This window comes from Phyllostomus discolor, chromosome 11 (genome assembly GCF_004126475.2).
Source record: "Phyllostomus discolor isolate MPI-MPIP mPhyDis1 chromosome 11, mPhyDis1.pri.v3, whole genome shotgun sequence".
Lineage (NCBI taxonomy): Eukaryota > Metazoa > Chordata > Mammalia > Chiroptera > Phyllostomidae > Phyllostomus > Phyllostomus discolor.
In genome coordinates, this window is record NC_040913.2 from 86211364 (window position 1) to 86227530 (window position 16167).

Below are 16167 nucleotides of genomic sequence, written 5' to 3' on the forward strand. Positions count from 1 at the left end.
TGGGAGTTGTAGTCGGCCTTCCCAGGCCCCGCCCCCCGGATGAGGACACTTCAAGACCAGCCTCCCGAGCAGGTTGGGTGGCTGTCAGCGCCTCTGTGCCCGCCACGTCGCAGGCATGGTGAGTACCTCTGCTCGCCACCGACCCCTGCGTTTCCCTGCGGACTTCGGTAGCCGCCACGACTACGGCTCCAGAGCCCTTGAAAGGAGCTGGTCCTGCCGGCCCCCCCCCCATGGCAGCCGCGAACCCCACGGCCTGGGCCACCCTGTGCTCGGCCTCCCTGCTGGGGGCCGGAGGGACACTGCCCCGCACCGCGTTGATCCCCAGCTCCTCCTAATGCATTTGGCCACGCGCCTCCTCCTGCTCCTCCTGCTTGTGAATGCATTTTGAGGACGAGGGAACACTCGGTGTTTTTGAAGGTCTGAAGAAGTATTGGACCTGGGAAAGGCGAATAACTTCCTTCAAATACTCTGTTCCCTTAATTCCATTGATGTCACACTTCCGGTTTCCCTCCCTTGTAATTGCTCAGCCGGGTCCTCCATCCAACCCCTACCCTACACGCCGTGGTGTTCTTCAGGGACACTTTTCTTTACACCCTGTGCCTTCTCCCAAATTCGTGTCCCCAGCTCAGACCTTTGTTTTGAGCCCCAGATGCGCCTATCCACTGGCTGTACCTGCAGCGGGATCGCTCACGTGTATTTCCGGCTCAGCAAGGTCAAAACCGACTCATCATTTCCACCTCCTCTCATCCCACCCCTTGCTGGTCCTCCAGTGATCCCACCTCACTTAACCGGGCCCGCATCCACCCTCTTGTGCATCAAAACCCTGGGTGTCATCTTTGACATCTTCGTCTTCTCGGCTCCTGAGCATCTGACCAGTGATCAAGTCCTGCAGCGTCCACTTCGAAGTGGCTGTAAATTCTCCCTCTCTGTGCTCTTAGCACCCTGGTGCTCGCCACCAGCATCTAGCCATCTGCCCAGTCTCTTCCGTGGTCCTTTCAGCAGGCCTGGAATGCACTCGCACAGACCCAGCCCCACCTTTCCTTTGGAATTGTGGTACTTGTGCCTGCTCACCCCTCAGATCTCAGCTTAAATATTATTGCTGCTGGGCAAGTCTAGGGAGCGCCTAGTGCTTTTACATGAGATCATTTATGGAATCTGCACAACCATCCTATGGGGTTGTGCATTTTTCCAGTTTTATTGAAGAGTACAGGAGACTTGCGTCATTAGTTAAATTGTGCAAAAGCATACAGTAAGTCACCAAGGTTCTTGACGTGTCTTTTTAACTTGTATCTTCTTTAGGATCTCTCATTGCCATTAAATATTTTCACTCAAATGGGTGCCTACTATATCATATGGTAGTATTGTTCTTTATTTTACCATCCTCTTAGTGGTAGCTCTTTAGGTGGTTTTTTGGGGGGGAGGGGTTGCTATGATGAACTCTTGTTGGTAAGTATGGTAAGTATGGTAAGTGGACACTGTTGAAGCTAAGTTTGTCTTGAACTTAATGCCGTAGCCTAAACTCGGGTAGACTAATGTACATGAGGATGAGCTTGTTTGTCTTCACAGTGGAACTTTGGTTTTATGTGTCTTAGGTGACTTCAGAGACCACGGATATACTCTTCAGAATAAGGGGAGGCCTTGATCTAGCCTTCCAGCTGGCTGCTGCTAATGGTAGGTCTGCCAGAAAACTCTCTGTATTATAAAATTCATAATGAACTATACTGACATTCTCACCAATCTGCAAATGAAACCGAGTGGGAGCTATGTCCCAATCAGACAAATCTATAAAGACAAAAAGATTAGCAGTTGCTGTTGGTAAGTGTCGGGGGAATAGGGAAAGACCACTGGTAGGTACGGTGTCTTTTGGAGTGATGGAACTGTTCTGGAATTAGAGAGTAATGATTGTACAACCTCATGAATACACTAAAAGCAATATGAATTGTACTTGTTAAAAGAATGAATTTTATGGCCTCTGAAATTTAACTCAATGTTTAAACAAGAAAGGCGAAATTTTTTTAACAATTATGGAGTCTGGGGAATGGATATTTAGGAGCCAATTTTACTTCTACTTTTGGGTATTTGGAAGCATTTGTATTGAAAAGTTTAACATTTTTCTAATTAACTTCTATTTATATTCTTTTAATTTAGAAGTTTTTATCAAGAAAGCACTCAATCATGTGTTGAGTGACCTGTCAACCAGGCTTGCTTCAGACGCACTGGTGCTCAGAGTTCGCCACAGCTCAGTGTATGTGTGGCCAAACAGTGACCAAAACACGATGCCGGGAGAACTGACGGACCGTTCTGCTTGTAAGACCGTCATGCGCTTTATCCAGTGAGTGCGTTTGAAGATCACCATCAATGTTTTCAACGTGTAATTGCATATGATAAACATCTTTGTCTATTCAACATTTAGATTTGAACAGGAAGAAGATACAAAACGAAAATTCATGAAAAAGAAAGACAAAAAGTTATCTGACATGGTAAGCAAATCACCTGTCTTCTTAGTGGTGAAAATTTTAAATCCTTGAATTTGGAGTTGAGATCTTAGAAATTATTTCATCCACCTCTCTCAGTTTTTACAGATCATTGAGGTCCAGAAAGATTAATGGTTTTCCAGAAGTTACATACTTCTTTCCATATCTAAACTCCTGTCCCGTTATAACGCATAGCTTAAAAATTTCTGAATGCTTTCTTCATTCCCACAAAAGCAGCTTGAACACATTTCCAAATTATTTAAAATTAAATAAAAAGGAATCATTCTGCAACACACAGTACATACTATGCTATGTGACATCGTCAATAATAAACGATTTACTTTTCTTCCCACTGTTCTGGCTTCTGTTGACTTTCGAACCCGTATTGTTGAGAGCCTGCCTGCCGTGTGCTGCGGGCTCTGCCAGATACTGGAGAGGAAAACTGGGGCTACTTCTTCGAGGTGGGAAGTGATACAAAGGGAATGTGACAGTAGTGGATTTCCAGCCCGGGAGGGGACAATGGGGGGACACGTCAGGAGAAGCCGAACTAAACCAGTAGCTGTGGGGACAGAGAGGAGGGAAAGGAGACAAGAGGTCCTGAGGGGACACAATGCATGGGGCCCAGAAACCAGTGGGGTGTGGGGTGACCAGTTTCCTGCTGCAGTGAAAACAGAAGTTGGGGGAGGCATGGGGGCCGGTTGGGCTCGGGTTATGTTTGAGACACCAGTGAGGTGTCCACGTGAGCTGTCTAACCAGTCTGGGGTGCGCACAGAGATTACGAGCTGTAAGTCCTTGTTTGAGAAGTGCCCGTATGTGGAGCTTGGCATTCTGAGGAGTGCAGGCCAGTTATCCTGTAGAATGGCCCTCAGTGCGGGTTTGTGGTATTCTTCCTCGTGAACAGACCTGGGTCACGCACGGTCGGTGGGAATACCACGGAGGTCAGGTTGTGTTCTCCTGAGCACATCGTGGTACAGAGACGCATGTCACCGGTTTGCTCCTAGTGCCGGTGACGGTAACTTCAGCCACGTGGCGTGTCTGCCCCTTCTCTCCACTGGGAGGGTACCGTTCTTTCCCTTTGGTCAGGAAGAATCTCATGGAAAGATACTTCTAGACTACGTGTATATTCTGTTCCTCATTAAATTTTTGCATACCACTTTTAGCATCAATTGACAATTCTTGCCAGAATCCAACCGTAATCTGACAGTTGCAAAGTGGTGATTTTTCTACCATTTCCTTCCTTATTCATTAGATACAATTGAAAGCTCTTCCTTGTCCTTATTTATGTAGTTTCTGCACAGAAGCATGGATTCTTGTTTTATGCAGTGAGTTATAATCTGTTACTATTCTTAGTTATGCCGAGGCTCTCATTGTCCGAGATTTGGCCCATGGAAGCTTCTGTAGGCTAGTTCCAGTGTTCTGCTAACACCGTGTTTCTGGTATTTCCTCGCTTCCTGCACAAGCTCTGGCAGGCGCTTCTTGTACTGTTCCTGTTCCAACTCAGGAGTGAGCCGTTTCTCCAAGGAGCATCCGCATGGATGAGTGAATCCATACTACACACACACACACACACACACACACCCCACGTACACTCATACTTACCTATGTGGTCACTTTATACCCCCACTCCGTTTCAGCCTCACACACTGCCTACCCTTTTCCCGGTGGGAAACCCTGCTTCCAGCATCCTCAGATCGCACTACATGTGTTCAACACACAAAGAGTGTTTTCAGAATTCTCGTTTCACGCCACTGTCAAAATCAATCCTACTAATCAAACTCAATATTTGTTTATAGTTCTTTATGTCTTTAAAGCTGCAGTATTGACAGATATAGTTTAAAAGTTCCTCTAGTGTTGTTTACTGTATCTTGTTTGTTTGATTTTTTAAAAAAATTTAAGTCTATACAAAAGTCAAGAGAACAGGATAATGAATCCTGGTGAACCAGCTCTAATGTATATCAATACATAGTCAGTCTGATTTCATCTTCACACCCCACTCACTGTCCACCTCTCCTCAGACTATTCTGAAGCAGAGAGGGATTTTTGTTAAAAATAAGATAAGATTTGGGCTTTTAAACAATTTACTGTAATATAGCTTTGGCCCTTAAAAAGTCCTTCGACTAACACTTTTATATTCAATGTGCTATAAGTTGACTGTTTATTTTTGTAGAATCAAATAGTGAATATAGATCTTATGCTGGAAATGTCAACCTCTCTGGCAGCCGTGACCCCCGTCATCGAAAGAGAGAGCGCAGGACACCACTACGTCACGATGACGCTGCCGGTGGATGCGGTCGTATCGGTGGCTCCCGAGGAGGCGTGGGGAAAGTAGGTACTTGACGCACCGCACGGCCGCCACATTTCCGTGAGCGCCCTCCCCCCGGTAGCCGGAGTCCACCGCCTTTAAGAATCACTGAGGCACATCCAGGGCGGTGGGTGTGGTTTTCAGTATGATTTACTCCCTGTTTTTCACTGTCGTCTAGTGATTAAATGTTTATTTGGAGGAAGTAGGGCAACGCCTTTATCCACACAAAGGAAACACAGCACTTATTGAACTTTTCATCATTTAGACTTCCTTTAGTAATCCTGGTCCAATCACGTTTCTTTTAATACTGCATTAGGGATCTATTAACTGCACACGTTTTCATTTACCATTTATCATAGGCACTATCACTGTTGTTAATGCACTCGTATATGTCCCCCCACAGAGTTCGCAAGCTTCTAGTTGATGCAATTCATAACCAGCTCACCGATATGGAAAAGTGCATGCTGAAATACATGAAAGGGACCTCCATCGTCGTCCCCGAGCCGCTGCACTTTTTACTCCCAGGGGAGAGAAACCTTGTGACAGTTTCGTACCCATCGGGGATCCCAGACGAGCAGCTGCAGGCCTACAGAAGGGTGAGGCCAGTTCATTTCTTCTCAGAAAAAGTGCAACCATCATTCATTTTATATCGGATCATGTATTTGTAATAAGTGGGAATTACTTTTACAGGGTGGAAACAGGCTATTTGTTTTATGTATTATTTAATTTCTCTGTGAATGAAAAAACACGTAAACCCATATGTAACATTTTAATTTTATATGCTCTGTGTGGCTCGTGTGTTCTGTGAAATTTATTATTTCTCCGTAAGAACATAAAGAATTGAGAGGTGCTTCCGTAGCTAGAGAAGCGGATCGGTGTTAATAGGATTTCTTTTCCCTGTCACTACTTTGCAGATTTGTAAAAAAGACAAGATTGCAGTCAGGGGCGGGAAATTAGAATTTATGCTAATTCTAATTAAGATTTACATAACACCCCATCCCTCCCCCATTTCCCAGGGTTTTGTTAGAGGCATGTAAAGAAAGCACGATCGCACTCCAAGAAAGGAGACTCACTGGCACAATGACAGGTTTCGGAGCGCGTATTTTGGACGCATGGCCTCGGCCGGCCCTCGTCTGGGTGCTCCAGGGGCGCAGCTCCTCGGTCTCTGAACCAGGGAAGAGCTACGGTGTTGTGGCCTGCCCCCCTGCGCTACTCTGTGCTGGGCGGGCTGATGCGTGTGGGCATCAGCTACACGAGCTGATGGCCCCTCCAACTGCCAGAGTACACAGGAGATTGAAGAAGAACATTTCAAACTTTTCAGAGTAACTCCTACGTATTTTTATACAGTTGGGAATACTTGTGCATTTTCAACACGGGTTTATTTCAGTGCTATATTGATTGGTTTCATAATACCAATGTCTTTTTTTCTCCCAAAGATGGCTTATTTTTATTGGGAGCAGAAATTCTGACTGGCCATAGCTTTAGTGGTCAATTATGTAAATCCACAAATAGCCAAAAAGCGTGTGCTTACAAAGCTCTGGTTGCTGAGAGAAAACCAGGGCTCAGAAACTCCCAGAATCTCTTAAATATACAACCACACGTGCAGCTTCATTCCGTAGCTTCTTTTTTTTCCCAATTTTTCCGCCTTTGCCCTCCTCTGCCCATCTCACCCCCGATTCCCACAGCCAGTTCCCACACGGTTGCCCAGGTCCCTGGGGGATTCATACATGGTCTTTGACTAGTCCCTACCCCTTCTTCCCACCTTTCTCCGCTCCCCTGTGGTCACTGTCAGTCTGCCCCATGCTTCCGTGCCTGTGGTTCTGGCTTCTTCATTAGTTTACTTTGTTCACGAGATTCCTCTTAGAGGGGAGGTCATACGGCACTCCTGCTCTTTGCAGCACCATGGCTGGAACTGGACAATATTGTGCTAAGTGGAATAAGCCAGTCAGTGAAAAAGAAACGCTGTATAACACCAATTTGTACTCTGAAATTTAATCACCACCCCTTAACACTTGTTAAGCACTCTAAGCATGATTGTTTTTAACTTCCTGGCTTTAGAGAGAGGAGAGAGAGGAACATCGATTTGCTGTTCCACGTGTCCACGCATCACTGGTCGATGCTTGTGTGTGCCCTGACCGGGGGTCAAACCCACAAGCTTGGCGTAGCGGGAGTGATGCCCTAAACAACCGAGCTTCCCGGCCAGGGAGAGCGTGACTTTTTAAAACACTTTAAAATAACTATGTGAGTGTTAGTCATAATTTACTCATTTACAGAGCTGCTTCAAACCAGTCTTTATCTTAGGCATAATGTAACGGACTGTGTTATAATAGGTCATTAATTTTAAATTATCTCAGTGCTCTCACGCTTAACAAATTATTTTCATTTTTCCATGTTCCCTTCCAGTTTCTGCCCGTACACATAGATAAGCAAAAATAAATCTGGTTTTAGTTTATGCTTGCCCTCTTTGACTTGAGTGAATTAAACCTTAAGTGTGTTTGATAACTTTTATAACCGATATGTAGTTCATTTTCTGTTTTATATCTTTAGTTTGAGTTTATTTACTAACTAGAGATGTAAATCATTTCATTTTTTTTCCTGTTCTATCCTATCGATTCTGACTTCATTTAGGAACTACACGATCTCTTCAACCTGCCGCACGACAGACCTTATTTCAGAAGGCCTAATGCCCACCGCTTTGCAGATGAGCCGTACAAAGACGGTTACATTAGAAATCCACACGTGTATCTCAACCCACCTAACATAGAGACTGGTATGGTGAGTTTAATCATTATTTCTGGGAGTCGATTAATCATTAATGTCATTAGTTTCTTGTTTGCACCAGTGGGATTTGTTAAGAGTTGATTCATAATGTATGTCATCCCTAAAACATAATTCACCATCCATTTCTTTTAATAATCAGTTGCTTAAGATAGCAGTAGCTGACAGTGGTCCAAAAAGGTCCCTGTAGATAGTATGTACCACATTTGTCATACTAAAATTCCATTCCCTGTTTTCTCTAGAGGCTTGTCACACTTTACTTCCATTCTGTAGCTGAGAACTCGTGCTGATTAAGGGCATATTCTGCCCACTCACACTGTAGCAGGAGTCTAACAAAGTACTACAAAGTGTTTTCTGCGCCACACGTACCTGGTTGCAAAGGTGATCTTCACTCAAGTTGCTGAAATAAGGGGCACAGGGAAGGTCTCTGGGATGGACGGATGGATGCGAGCAGGCCAGTGAGAAAAGATCGTGTGACATCCAAGAATCAGAAGAGTGTTTGCACAGCTGGGCCCCCAGAACAAAGCAGCTGCCGCAGGCTCCGCTGGGCTCGGGTCTGCGTTGGCGCCTGGGTGGCCCTTCTGCTGCTCTGCTTTCGATCCTGACTGGCCCGTTCCTTCCCTTTCCTCTGTCTTTCCTCTCCCTCCTCGCTGCTGCTCGCTGCTCCTGGCGCGCCTGTTTCTGCCTCGTGCCCCGCCCCTTTCTACCCCTCAGTCTGCACCCTCAAACTCCCAGGGCCGCAAACTTGACTGGCCATCTCGTCATGGCAGTTGCTCAGTACCTGCTGGGTCTCGGGGTGCTTTCTAAGGAAATCTTAAGTTAAAATGAATATACGGTGCAGAGTGTAGCCCAGGGGAGTTAGAGGCCCACGCGGTCCTGGCTGTCAGAGGGCGTCGGGACGGCAGGGCCGTCTGGGCAGAGCGGCTCCCCGCAGAAAGGCCTGGCTGGACACTCGCGTTGCTGCGCACAAGTGCGTCCTTAGTCAGTGTTCCAGTGATGCCACAGGGTTCCAGTCCGTTTGCTTGCGAGACCCACAGTGTTCCTGGTTGACAGTCTTGCTGTCAGTCACAGAATCCCAGAATCCCAGAGTAGGAAATACAGAAGTTAGAGTCTCAAACAGTATAACCCTTGATGGTTTTCCAGCAGATCATTACACAAATGCTTTCTCAGGCTATATTCGGAACTCCTCTAGGGTAGATATCGTTATCACGTATTGATTTAATTCCTAATAGTTGCTTATAAAGTGCCAGCTACTCAGAAGGTACTGGATAAATGCTGATTGATTTTTTACAATGAAATGGGTTTACTGTTTCTATTAGAGAGATACGAGAAGCATTTATCTGTTTTTAAATATCTGTGACACAACATTGGATATGTGTCTGTAACATACGTGTAAGTTGTAAAGCGCAGTGAGGAAATGAACGCTGGAGCGCCCCCTACGGGATTTCAGAAGCAGCACGTGGCCGGTCTGTGTGCTGCTTCCCCGCCCCGCAGAGGAACTGCCCTGCTGAGTTATGTGTCAGTCCATCATCCCCTTCTTCTCTTCTAACAGTTCCGCCATATGTGTCTGTGTTTCCTCAACAACGTAGCTGTTCGTTTCGCTTCCTGGTGAGGTCTTATTAAAAGCGCCACTGTGTCTGTAGTCGTCTCCAGCCTGCTTTTTCACTCCGCGCTCCGTGTCTCAGATGTGCCCGTGGCCGTGTGTCTCTCTCAGGCATCCTTAGCGCTGCACAGTGCGCCTCCGTGCGATGTTCCCCGGGCTGTTCGCTGCTCGGACAGCCCTGCTGCCCTCGGTCCTGGTCACGTTTCTTGTTACATACGTTCGATAATTGTCAGCATTTACTTAATTTACTTCATTTCTCTCTTTTTCTCCTCTTGAGTCATTTCAAAGAAAATTGCAGGCAGCCTGCCATTTACCCTACAAACTGCAGCACAGACCTCCAGACAATAGTAGATTTGCATCCGTGGGATGAACCTAGTTTGTTTATGATTATTATTTTTTATTTTCTGCTGGATTTAGTTTGCTGATAGTTTTGTTAAGATGTTTGCATCTAAGTTCATGAGTGATGCTGGCTTATACGAGGGGGGATCCAAAAACAACAGACTTTATTTATGAAAAATTATTTATTTATTCTTACATGTTTAAACTTAAGTCATTTTCAAAGTACTCCACATTTGATGCAGTATACCTTTTGAGATGTTTTTATTTCACCACTCAAAAAACAGTTTTTGAACTCGTCAATTTTGATGCCTTTTAGTGGTTCTGCCATTTTTTGTTTCACCTCTTCCACATCGGCAAAATGTTTCCCTTTGAGGACTTGTTGGGGAAACAAAGAAAAAGTTGCTTGGGGCAAGGTTAGGAGAATAGGTAGGTCCCGGGGGCATGTCATTTTTGGTCAAAAACTCTGAGCACTCAGCACAGTGTGGGCATGCGCTCATAAACCACCTGTCATGAAATGGGCAAAGACATTGAAAGGGTCTTCAAAGTTACTGAAGCCAAACACAGCCTCTCACAACAACACCAGCTGGCACACTGATCTAGATGGGTTCCTAGAACACTCACTTAGCCGGCCCACCCTCCAGAAAATAATTCCTTTTTTTTTTTGTGGGGGTTCCCCCTTGTTAATTTTTCATACTGTTCTTAATATTTTTTATCAATATACCAGCAAATTGAAAGAGTTGGGTAGTGTTCCTTCTTTTTTAACTTTCTAGAGGAGTTTATATAAGATTGGCATGATCTTCTCTTGGTCATTTGGTAAAACTCACCTATAAAACAATCTGGGCTGAGCTTTTCTGCAGGAAGATTTTTAATAGCATTTAATTTTGTTAATGGTTATAGAGTTTTTTCATTTTTGTAAGTTATATTTACCTCAGTTTTAGTCTTTGTTGTAGTCATGATGTTTTCTTTTTCACTCATTTCATTTTTGTGCCTTTTTAAAAAAACTTTTGGCTTTTTTGACCCCTTTTATTGCAATTTTTGTATTCTAGTTCACTAATTTTCACTGTGTATTTTCTTCTTCCTTTATTTTCTTTGATCTATATTGTTTTTCTTCTTCTAAATTCTTGAGTTGGCCACTTAGCTTATTGTTAGTCTTCCTTATTTTCTAATTTAAGCTTTTAAATTTCAGTGTAAACATTGCTTTCACAGGTTTTAATGTGGCATATTTTAGTTTTATTCATTTCCAAGTATCTTTATGGGTTTTTAAACCCATGTGTTATTTAGAAGTGTGTTTTTACATCCAAATCTATCAGAATTTACTTATCTATTTAGTTAGTTACATAGATAGATATTTTTATTGGTTCCTGATACTTGCCTACTGGTCAGAAACAATTTCTACACAATACAGACTCTAAAATATATTGATCCTTACATTTATTTCCTGTGGATGCTATAACAACCACAAATTCGATGGCTTAAAACTATAAAAATGTGTTTGTTCTCATTTCTGGAGGCCAGAAGTCAGCAGCCAGTGTCACTGGGCCGAAATCAGGGTTCTTCCTGGGGTTCTCGAGGAGACCCCCCTCGACTCTTCCAGGGTCTGGCGGCCGCCAGCTCCCCTTGGCCTGTGGCCGCATCACTCTGATGTCTGCCTGGGTGGTCTCCGTGCCTTTTCCTCTGTCGCATTTCCTTCTCTCTCTCTCTCTCTCTCTCTCTCTCTCTGTCTCACACACACACACACACACACAAGGATGCTTACGGTTGCCTTTAGGGCCCACCTGGAAAATCTTAAGACCCCATCTTAAGACCCCTACATTTAATCACATCTGCAAAGGCTAAGGTGGCATCTGTAGGTTCCAGGGATTAGGATGTAGGTATCTTTTGGGGACTGTTTTTCAGCCTGCCACAATGGTCTAGTTAGAAATCTCCTACATGTGCTTGAGTGTGTATCTGCTAATTATTGAGTGAGGATTCTATATGTGTCTGACACTCTTCTTACCTCATTTTTAAAAAATGCCAGTTTATCAAAAAACATGTGTATTTTTAGCATGAGGTGACAAGAATTTCTAAGATATTGGTCCTTATTTAAGGATCCTTAAGTAGCATACCTGGGTTATAATCATGGGCAGGCTTACAAAATTTCAGGAACACCTATTAGATCCTGTTATATGGACCCTTCATCATTCCTTCCTTCCTTCATTCCTCATTTATTTAACAAGCACTTGTTAACTGTTTGCCAAGTTCATTGTAGAATCTTGGGCTCAGAAGTAAATAGGACACACTGCATGCCCCTGCTGAACTCAAACACTAGTGCGGGTAGGCAGCTTTTTAAAAAAATAGTGAGTGGTGTGTCAAGGAGTACTGTCTCAACAGAGAAGCCAAGCAGGATGGAGAGTGGCCTCCAGAGCAAGGGTGGGCAGAAAGGGAGCGAGCCTGCCATTTTTAGGTTGGATGATGGGGGATGCCTCTGACATCCGAACAGAGACCCGAGGGAAGTAAAGGTGCAAGCTCTAAATGATCTGGGAAAAGAGCATTCCGGGCAGAGAGAACCATGAGGCTCTGATGTGAGGCTGCCCCTGGCCTATCTGAACTTGAAGCAGAGCGAGCCACAGGGGAAAGCGGCAGGAGGTCAAGTTGGGGAGAAAGCAGCAGGCAGGACTTGCCAACCTTACAGCCTTCGACAAGGACTTCGGGCAGTTCATAAAAGGCCAGGCGAATCTAACGTTCGGCTGTAGCTCTGTGCAGGCACTTCTGCAAGAAACAAAGCAACGGTCTAGTTCTGAGGACAGGAAACTTGATGCAGGAACATGTGTGTAACGCGTGCCTCCATCTTAGTCAGTGTCTGGCTGTACCCCTTCCTTCTTTGCAGGTTTACCTGGTCCAGGGCGTGTATGGCTACCATCATTACATGCAGGACCGCACAGATGACAGCGGCTGGGGCTGTGCCTACCGCTCCCTGCAGACCATCTGCTCCTGGTTCAGGCACCAGGGCTACACCGAAAAGCCCATCCCCACGCACAGAGAGATCCAGCAGGTACAGGGCAAGCCGCTTCACACTACTATCTCATGTGCACTGCATCAGCCCTCAGTATACTGAGGTTATTAGTAATTATTACTGCCTCGTAGTACAGGCTTGCTTGTTTTGAAGTAAAAAAATATTCTGGTAATCAGGGAAAATGCCCCATGTGTCATTTTTAATAGCTGTCTTCCACATGGGGTTTTTTGTTTGTTTGTTTGTTTGTACTTTACATACAAAAAGGCTCTGGTGGACGCTGGAGACAAACCAGCCACCTTTGTGGGGTCTCGGCAGTGGATTGGCTCCATCGAGGTGCAGCTGGCCCTGAACCACCTCATGGGCGTGACCTCCAAGATACTGTTCATCAGGTGAGGACACTGGGGGGGGGTGGGGGGGGGAGGAGAAGTCATTTCACAGTGAGTCTCCTGTTTGATTAAAATGGTAGAAAGATCCTATCCTTCCCCCACACTTGTTTTCACTGCTCTCTCTTCTTCCCTCGTTGCCTCCGTGCTTTATAAATCTCATGTTTTCACTCTAAATTGTTTTTAGTAATTGTTAGAAGACTTTGGAGCTTATGAGTAAACTCTGTAATACATACTTATATGGTTGAGGCCTCATTTTAGCCAAGAGAAAAACTTGGAAATATGTCAACTTCAGGTGTAAAGAAAAATCAAGTTTTTTTATGCTCAAGTCTTCAAAAAGTCTTGAAAGGAGAAAATCAAATGTTGGCCTCTGACTGACCTTTTTGTTTACCGCCTACACTGTCTCTTCTTAAGATGTTAACAAACTAATCACGTGTCCAAATAGCACATTCATTTCATTTTTCCCAATATAGCTCAGCCATAATGCCAATATTACGATACGAGCAAATCTAAATTAAATAAGGTTGATTTCTGGGATCCTAACTAGCTTCCTCCTTTTATGAGCTTACGTTTTAAATACTTCTTCTATTATGACAACCTCGATAAACATAGTAACATCACCCTTATTTGGCCACGTACTTCAATACATCTGGTTTCACCGCTGCAGTCTGGACTGGCCGTGGGAATCGGTGCCAACGAACGAAGGGCAGATCAAGCAGTGAAGTGTGTGCTGACTAAAGAGAGAGTTTCAGCCCCTGAAAACACTGTGCACTCCTCACCGTGCACAAGCTGAGGTTTAACGCCACCCGGCACCTCCATTCTGGAAAAGTATCTCCACCTGCCCATCTTCCTTTGTCTCCTCAACCGTTGGAATTGCACAGCACAGTGAAACCTTCCCTAAAAATAATGGTGCAGCTGAAAGCAGTTTGTACTTTTCCCGTGGGCTTCAGAGACGTCATCCGTGTTAGGCTGGGCTCCCCCGTCACGCAGGCAGGGCAGGGGCCGCGGGGCCGGTGTAAAGGTGAGAAAGTACAGGCTCAGGGTCTGGCAGCAGGAAGACAAGAACCCAGGACTGGAAAGGGGCTCTTCTGAAGTTAAGTCCGTCCACGAGAACTCCCTGGATAGCAAGGTGACTGCTTTCAACCTCGGGTTAAAAATCCAAGACCTTCTTCATGCAGTTCCAGGGGCCTTAGATGTTTAGAAAGTTTCCATTGCTTTAACTTGCTCTCAGTCAGTTCCCTACCACTTCATTGTATTTAAATTCATAGTTTGTTTGTTTTTTTCACTCCCCCCGCAACCCCTGCCATCCCCACCTCCCACCCCTGATCCTACCCCCCTTTGGTCCTATCCATGTGTCCTTCCAAATCGTTTCTCTTTTTTAACCACACGGAAAAGAAATGTATAAAACATTGGTTCCTAAGCTCGTTTATATGACCTTCGTGTTGGAAGGAATCCCTCTAACGGAGAGCGGTCTCTTTCTAGCCAAGGCTCCGAAATGGCCGCCCAGGGACGGGAGCTGGCTCGGCACTTCCAGAGTGAAGGCACGCCGGTGATGATCGGTAGGCTCCCGGGCGTCCGGGCCCCTCCGGGAGGGGGGAGGGCATGTGCAACTCACCATTCGTGTAATACTTAATGCCACACGCAATCGGTCGTTTTAAAATCAGCTTTTACACCACACAGACTGACCTCTGGGTATTCATTTTCGAATGTGCGAGGCAGAAGGAGAGTTACAGAGATTACAGCAACCCGAAGGAAAGGCCAGGAGGAGAAATGACGACTGTGCTCGCGTATTTAAAGAGGCGGACGCAGAATGGAGAGGGGGCAACGGGCACTGGCCGGAGCGTCAGCAGTCGGGGCTCTGGCACGAACTCGGCTGCGGTGCTCCGTCACTGCACACTGCTCCCTCTCTCTGGGCTTTACGTGTAAAATAAAAGGACTAGATTCGCTGACCTAAAGACTCGGGACTCTATGAGGAGCAAGATGTGCCCTGTGATGCCACAGGGAAGGCGAAACGGGGTGTGTAAGGAACGGAGGGAGGCAGATTTCGGCAGGGTATCAGGAGGAAAGGACCGAGGTGGGGCTGTCTCCGGGAGGTGCCAAGGGCAGGGAGAGCACACAGTGGTGACCGACCGGAGCTCTGGTGGGAGGGGCTGGGCCCTCTGCCGCCCCTTCTAACTCCAGGTTAGGTCACTCCCTGGATGCCGCCACGGAACATAAACCGATGTGATTAGAGACAGGACTGTATCTTTTCTGTCTTAAAGATGCAACTTTATCTTTTTAGAGTGTATTTGACATTGTGGTCTTTTACAGGGTAGGTTAGTCCATTTTAATGCTATTAGAGCAACTCGTAGGCAAATAATCTTTTTAAACTGAAACTGAATAGGGGTGGAGATTAGCGCATGCCCTCTGACATTCCCTGTTTTGTCTTCTCCAGGGGGAGGAGTCCTGGCCCACACAATCCTGGGAGTTGCCTGGAATGAGAATACGGGGCAGATAAAATTCCTGATTTTAGATCCACATTATACAGGCGCTGAGGATCTGCAGGTTATTTTGGAAAAGGTAACACACAAATTTCAATATAATGCAAAGAAGCCAGAACAGAGGGTAGTGAACTGGCTGTGAACAGGATGGATTCTAGACTGAGGGCAACAGCAGAGGCGTGATGGGTCCAGTCTCGCTCTAGACAGAGGATAGGAGGGAAGCACAGTAAATCGCCAGAGACAAAATGTAGATTTATAAAGATTTTCTCCGTTATTAAACTTAATAATGGAGCACAGAGCTCATAAATATATTTCTCTGGAGATTACAGCTCTGCATAAACAAATATACTGAGGTTTATCAATGCCTGGAAGTAGGAGAGTGGAGTATATAGCCTTTTATAACTTCAGAATTAACCAAAAATACCTAAGCAGTATGCTGGGCATTATGGAGGCCTGACTACTTGTAAGTTGTTTACATTAACTTAATCTCATTCTACAAAGGATTTGAACACAATAATAGATTTGCTCTATTAGTGCATATAAGGCCCCATGAAAGGCCTGGCCATCAGTAGGAACTATTAACTCTTACTTGACTCTGGAACCTAAGGCGCTGTTTTAATTTGTTCATGCTGCTCTAACAACACCATAGACCGGGCGACCTATGAACAAGACACTCATTGCTCTCAGTTCTGGGGGTGGGGGGTCCACGACCAGGGCACCGGCTGCTCCGCCCCCTGGGGAGGCCCACGTCCTGGGTCCTGGGCAGCTGTCTGTCCCGCTGCGCTGTGTGCTCACGTGGTAGGAGGGCTGGGGGGC

At 45.5% G+C, this 16167-nt stretch overlaps 1 protein-coding gene across 1 annotated transcript in view; it reads left to right on the top strand.

Annotated features, from left to right (window-relative positions):
- The first annotated feature begins 19 nt into the window (after positions 1-19).
- UFSP2 (UFM1 specific peptidase 2) overlaps positions 20-16167 on the top strand; it is an 18415-nt gene continuing 2267 nt past the window's right edge. The window contains exons 1-11 of the mRNA XM_028526661.2: positions 20-118; positions 1593-1671; positions 2149-2332; positions 2414-2480; positions 4642-4799; positions 5180-5372; positions 7405-7551; positions 12363-12527; positions 12753-12877; positions 14354-14430; positions 15306-15430. Coding sequence (XP_028382462.1) covers positions 116-118; positions 1593-1671; positions 2149-2332; positions 2414-2480; positions 4642-4799; positions 5180-5372; positions 7405-7551; positions 12363-12527; positions 12753-12877; positions 14354-14430; positions 15306-15430 — 1323 coding nt within the window. The 5' untranslated portion in view covers positions 20-115. The remainder of the gene's footprint in view (positions 119-1592; positions 1672-2148; positions 2333-2413; positions 2481-4641; positions 4800-5179; positions 5373-7404; positions 7552-12362; positions 12528-12752; positions 12878-14353; positions 14431-15305; positions 15431-16167) is intronic.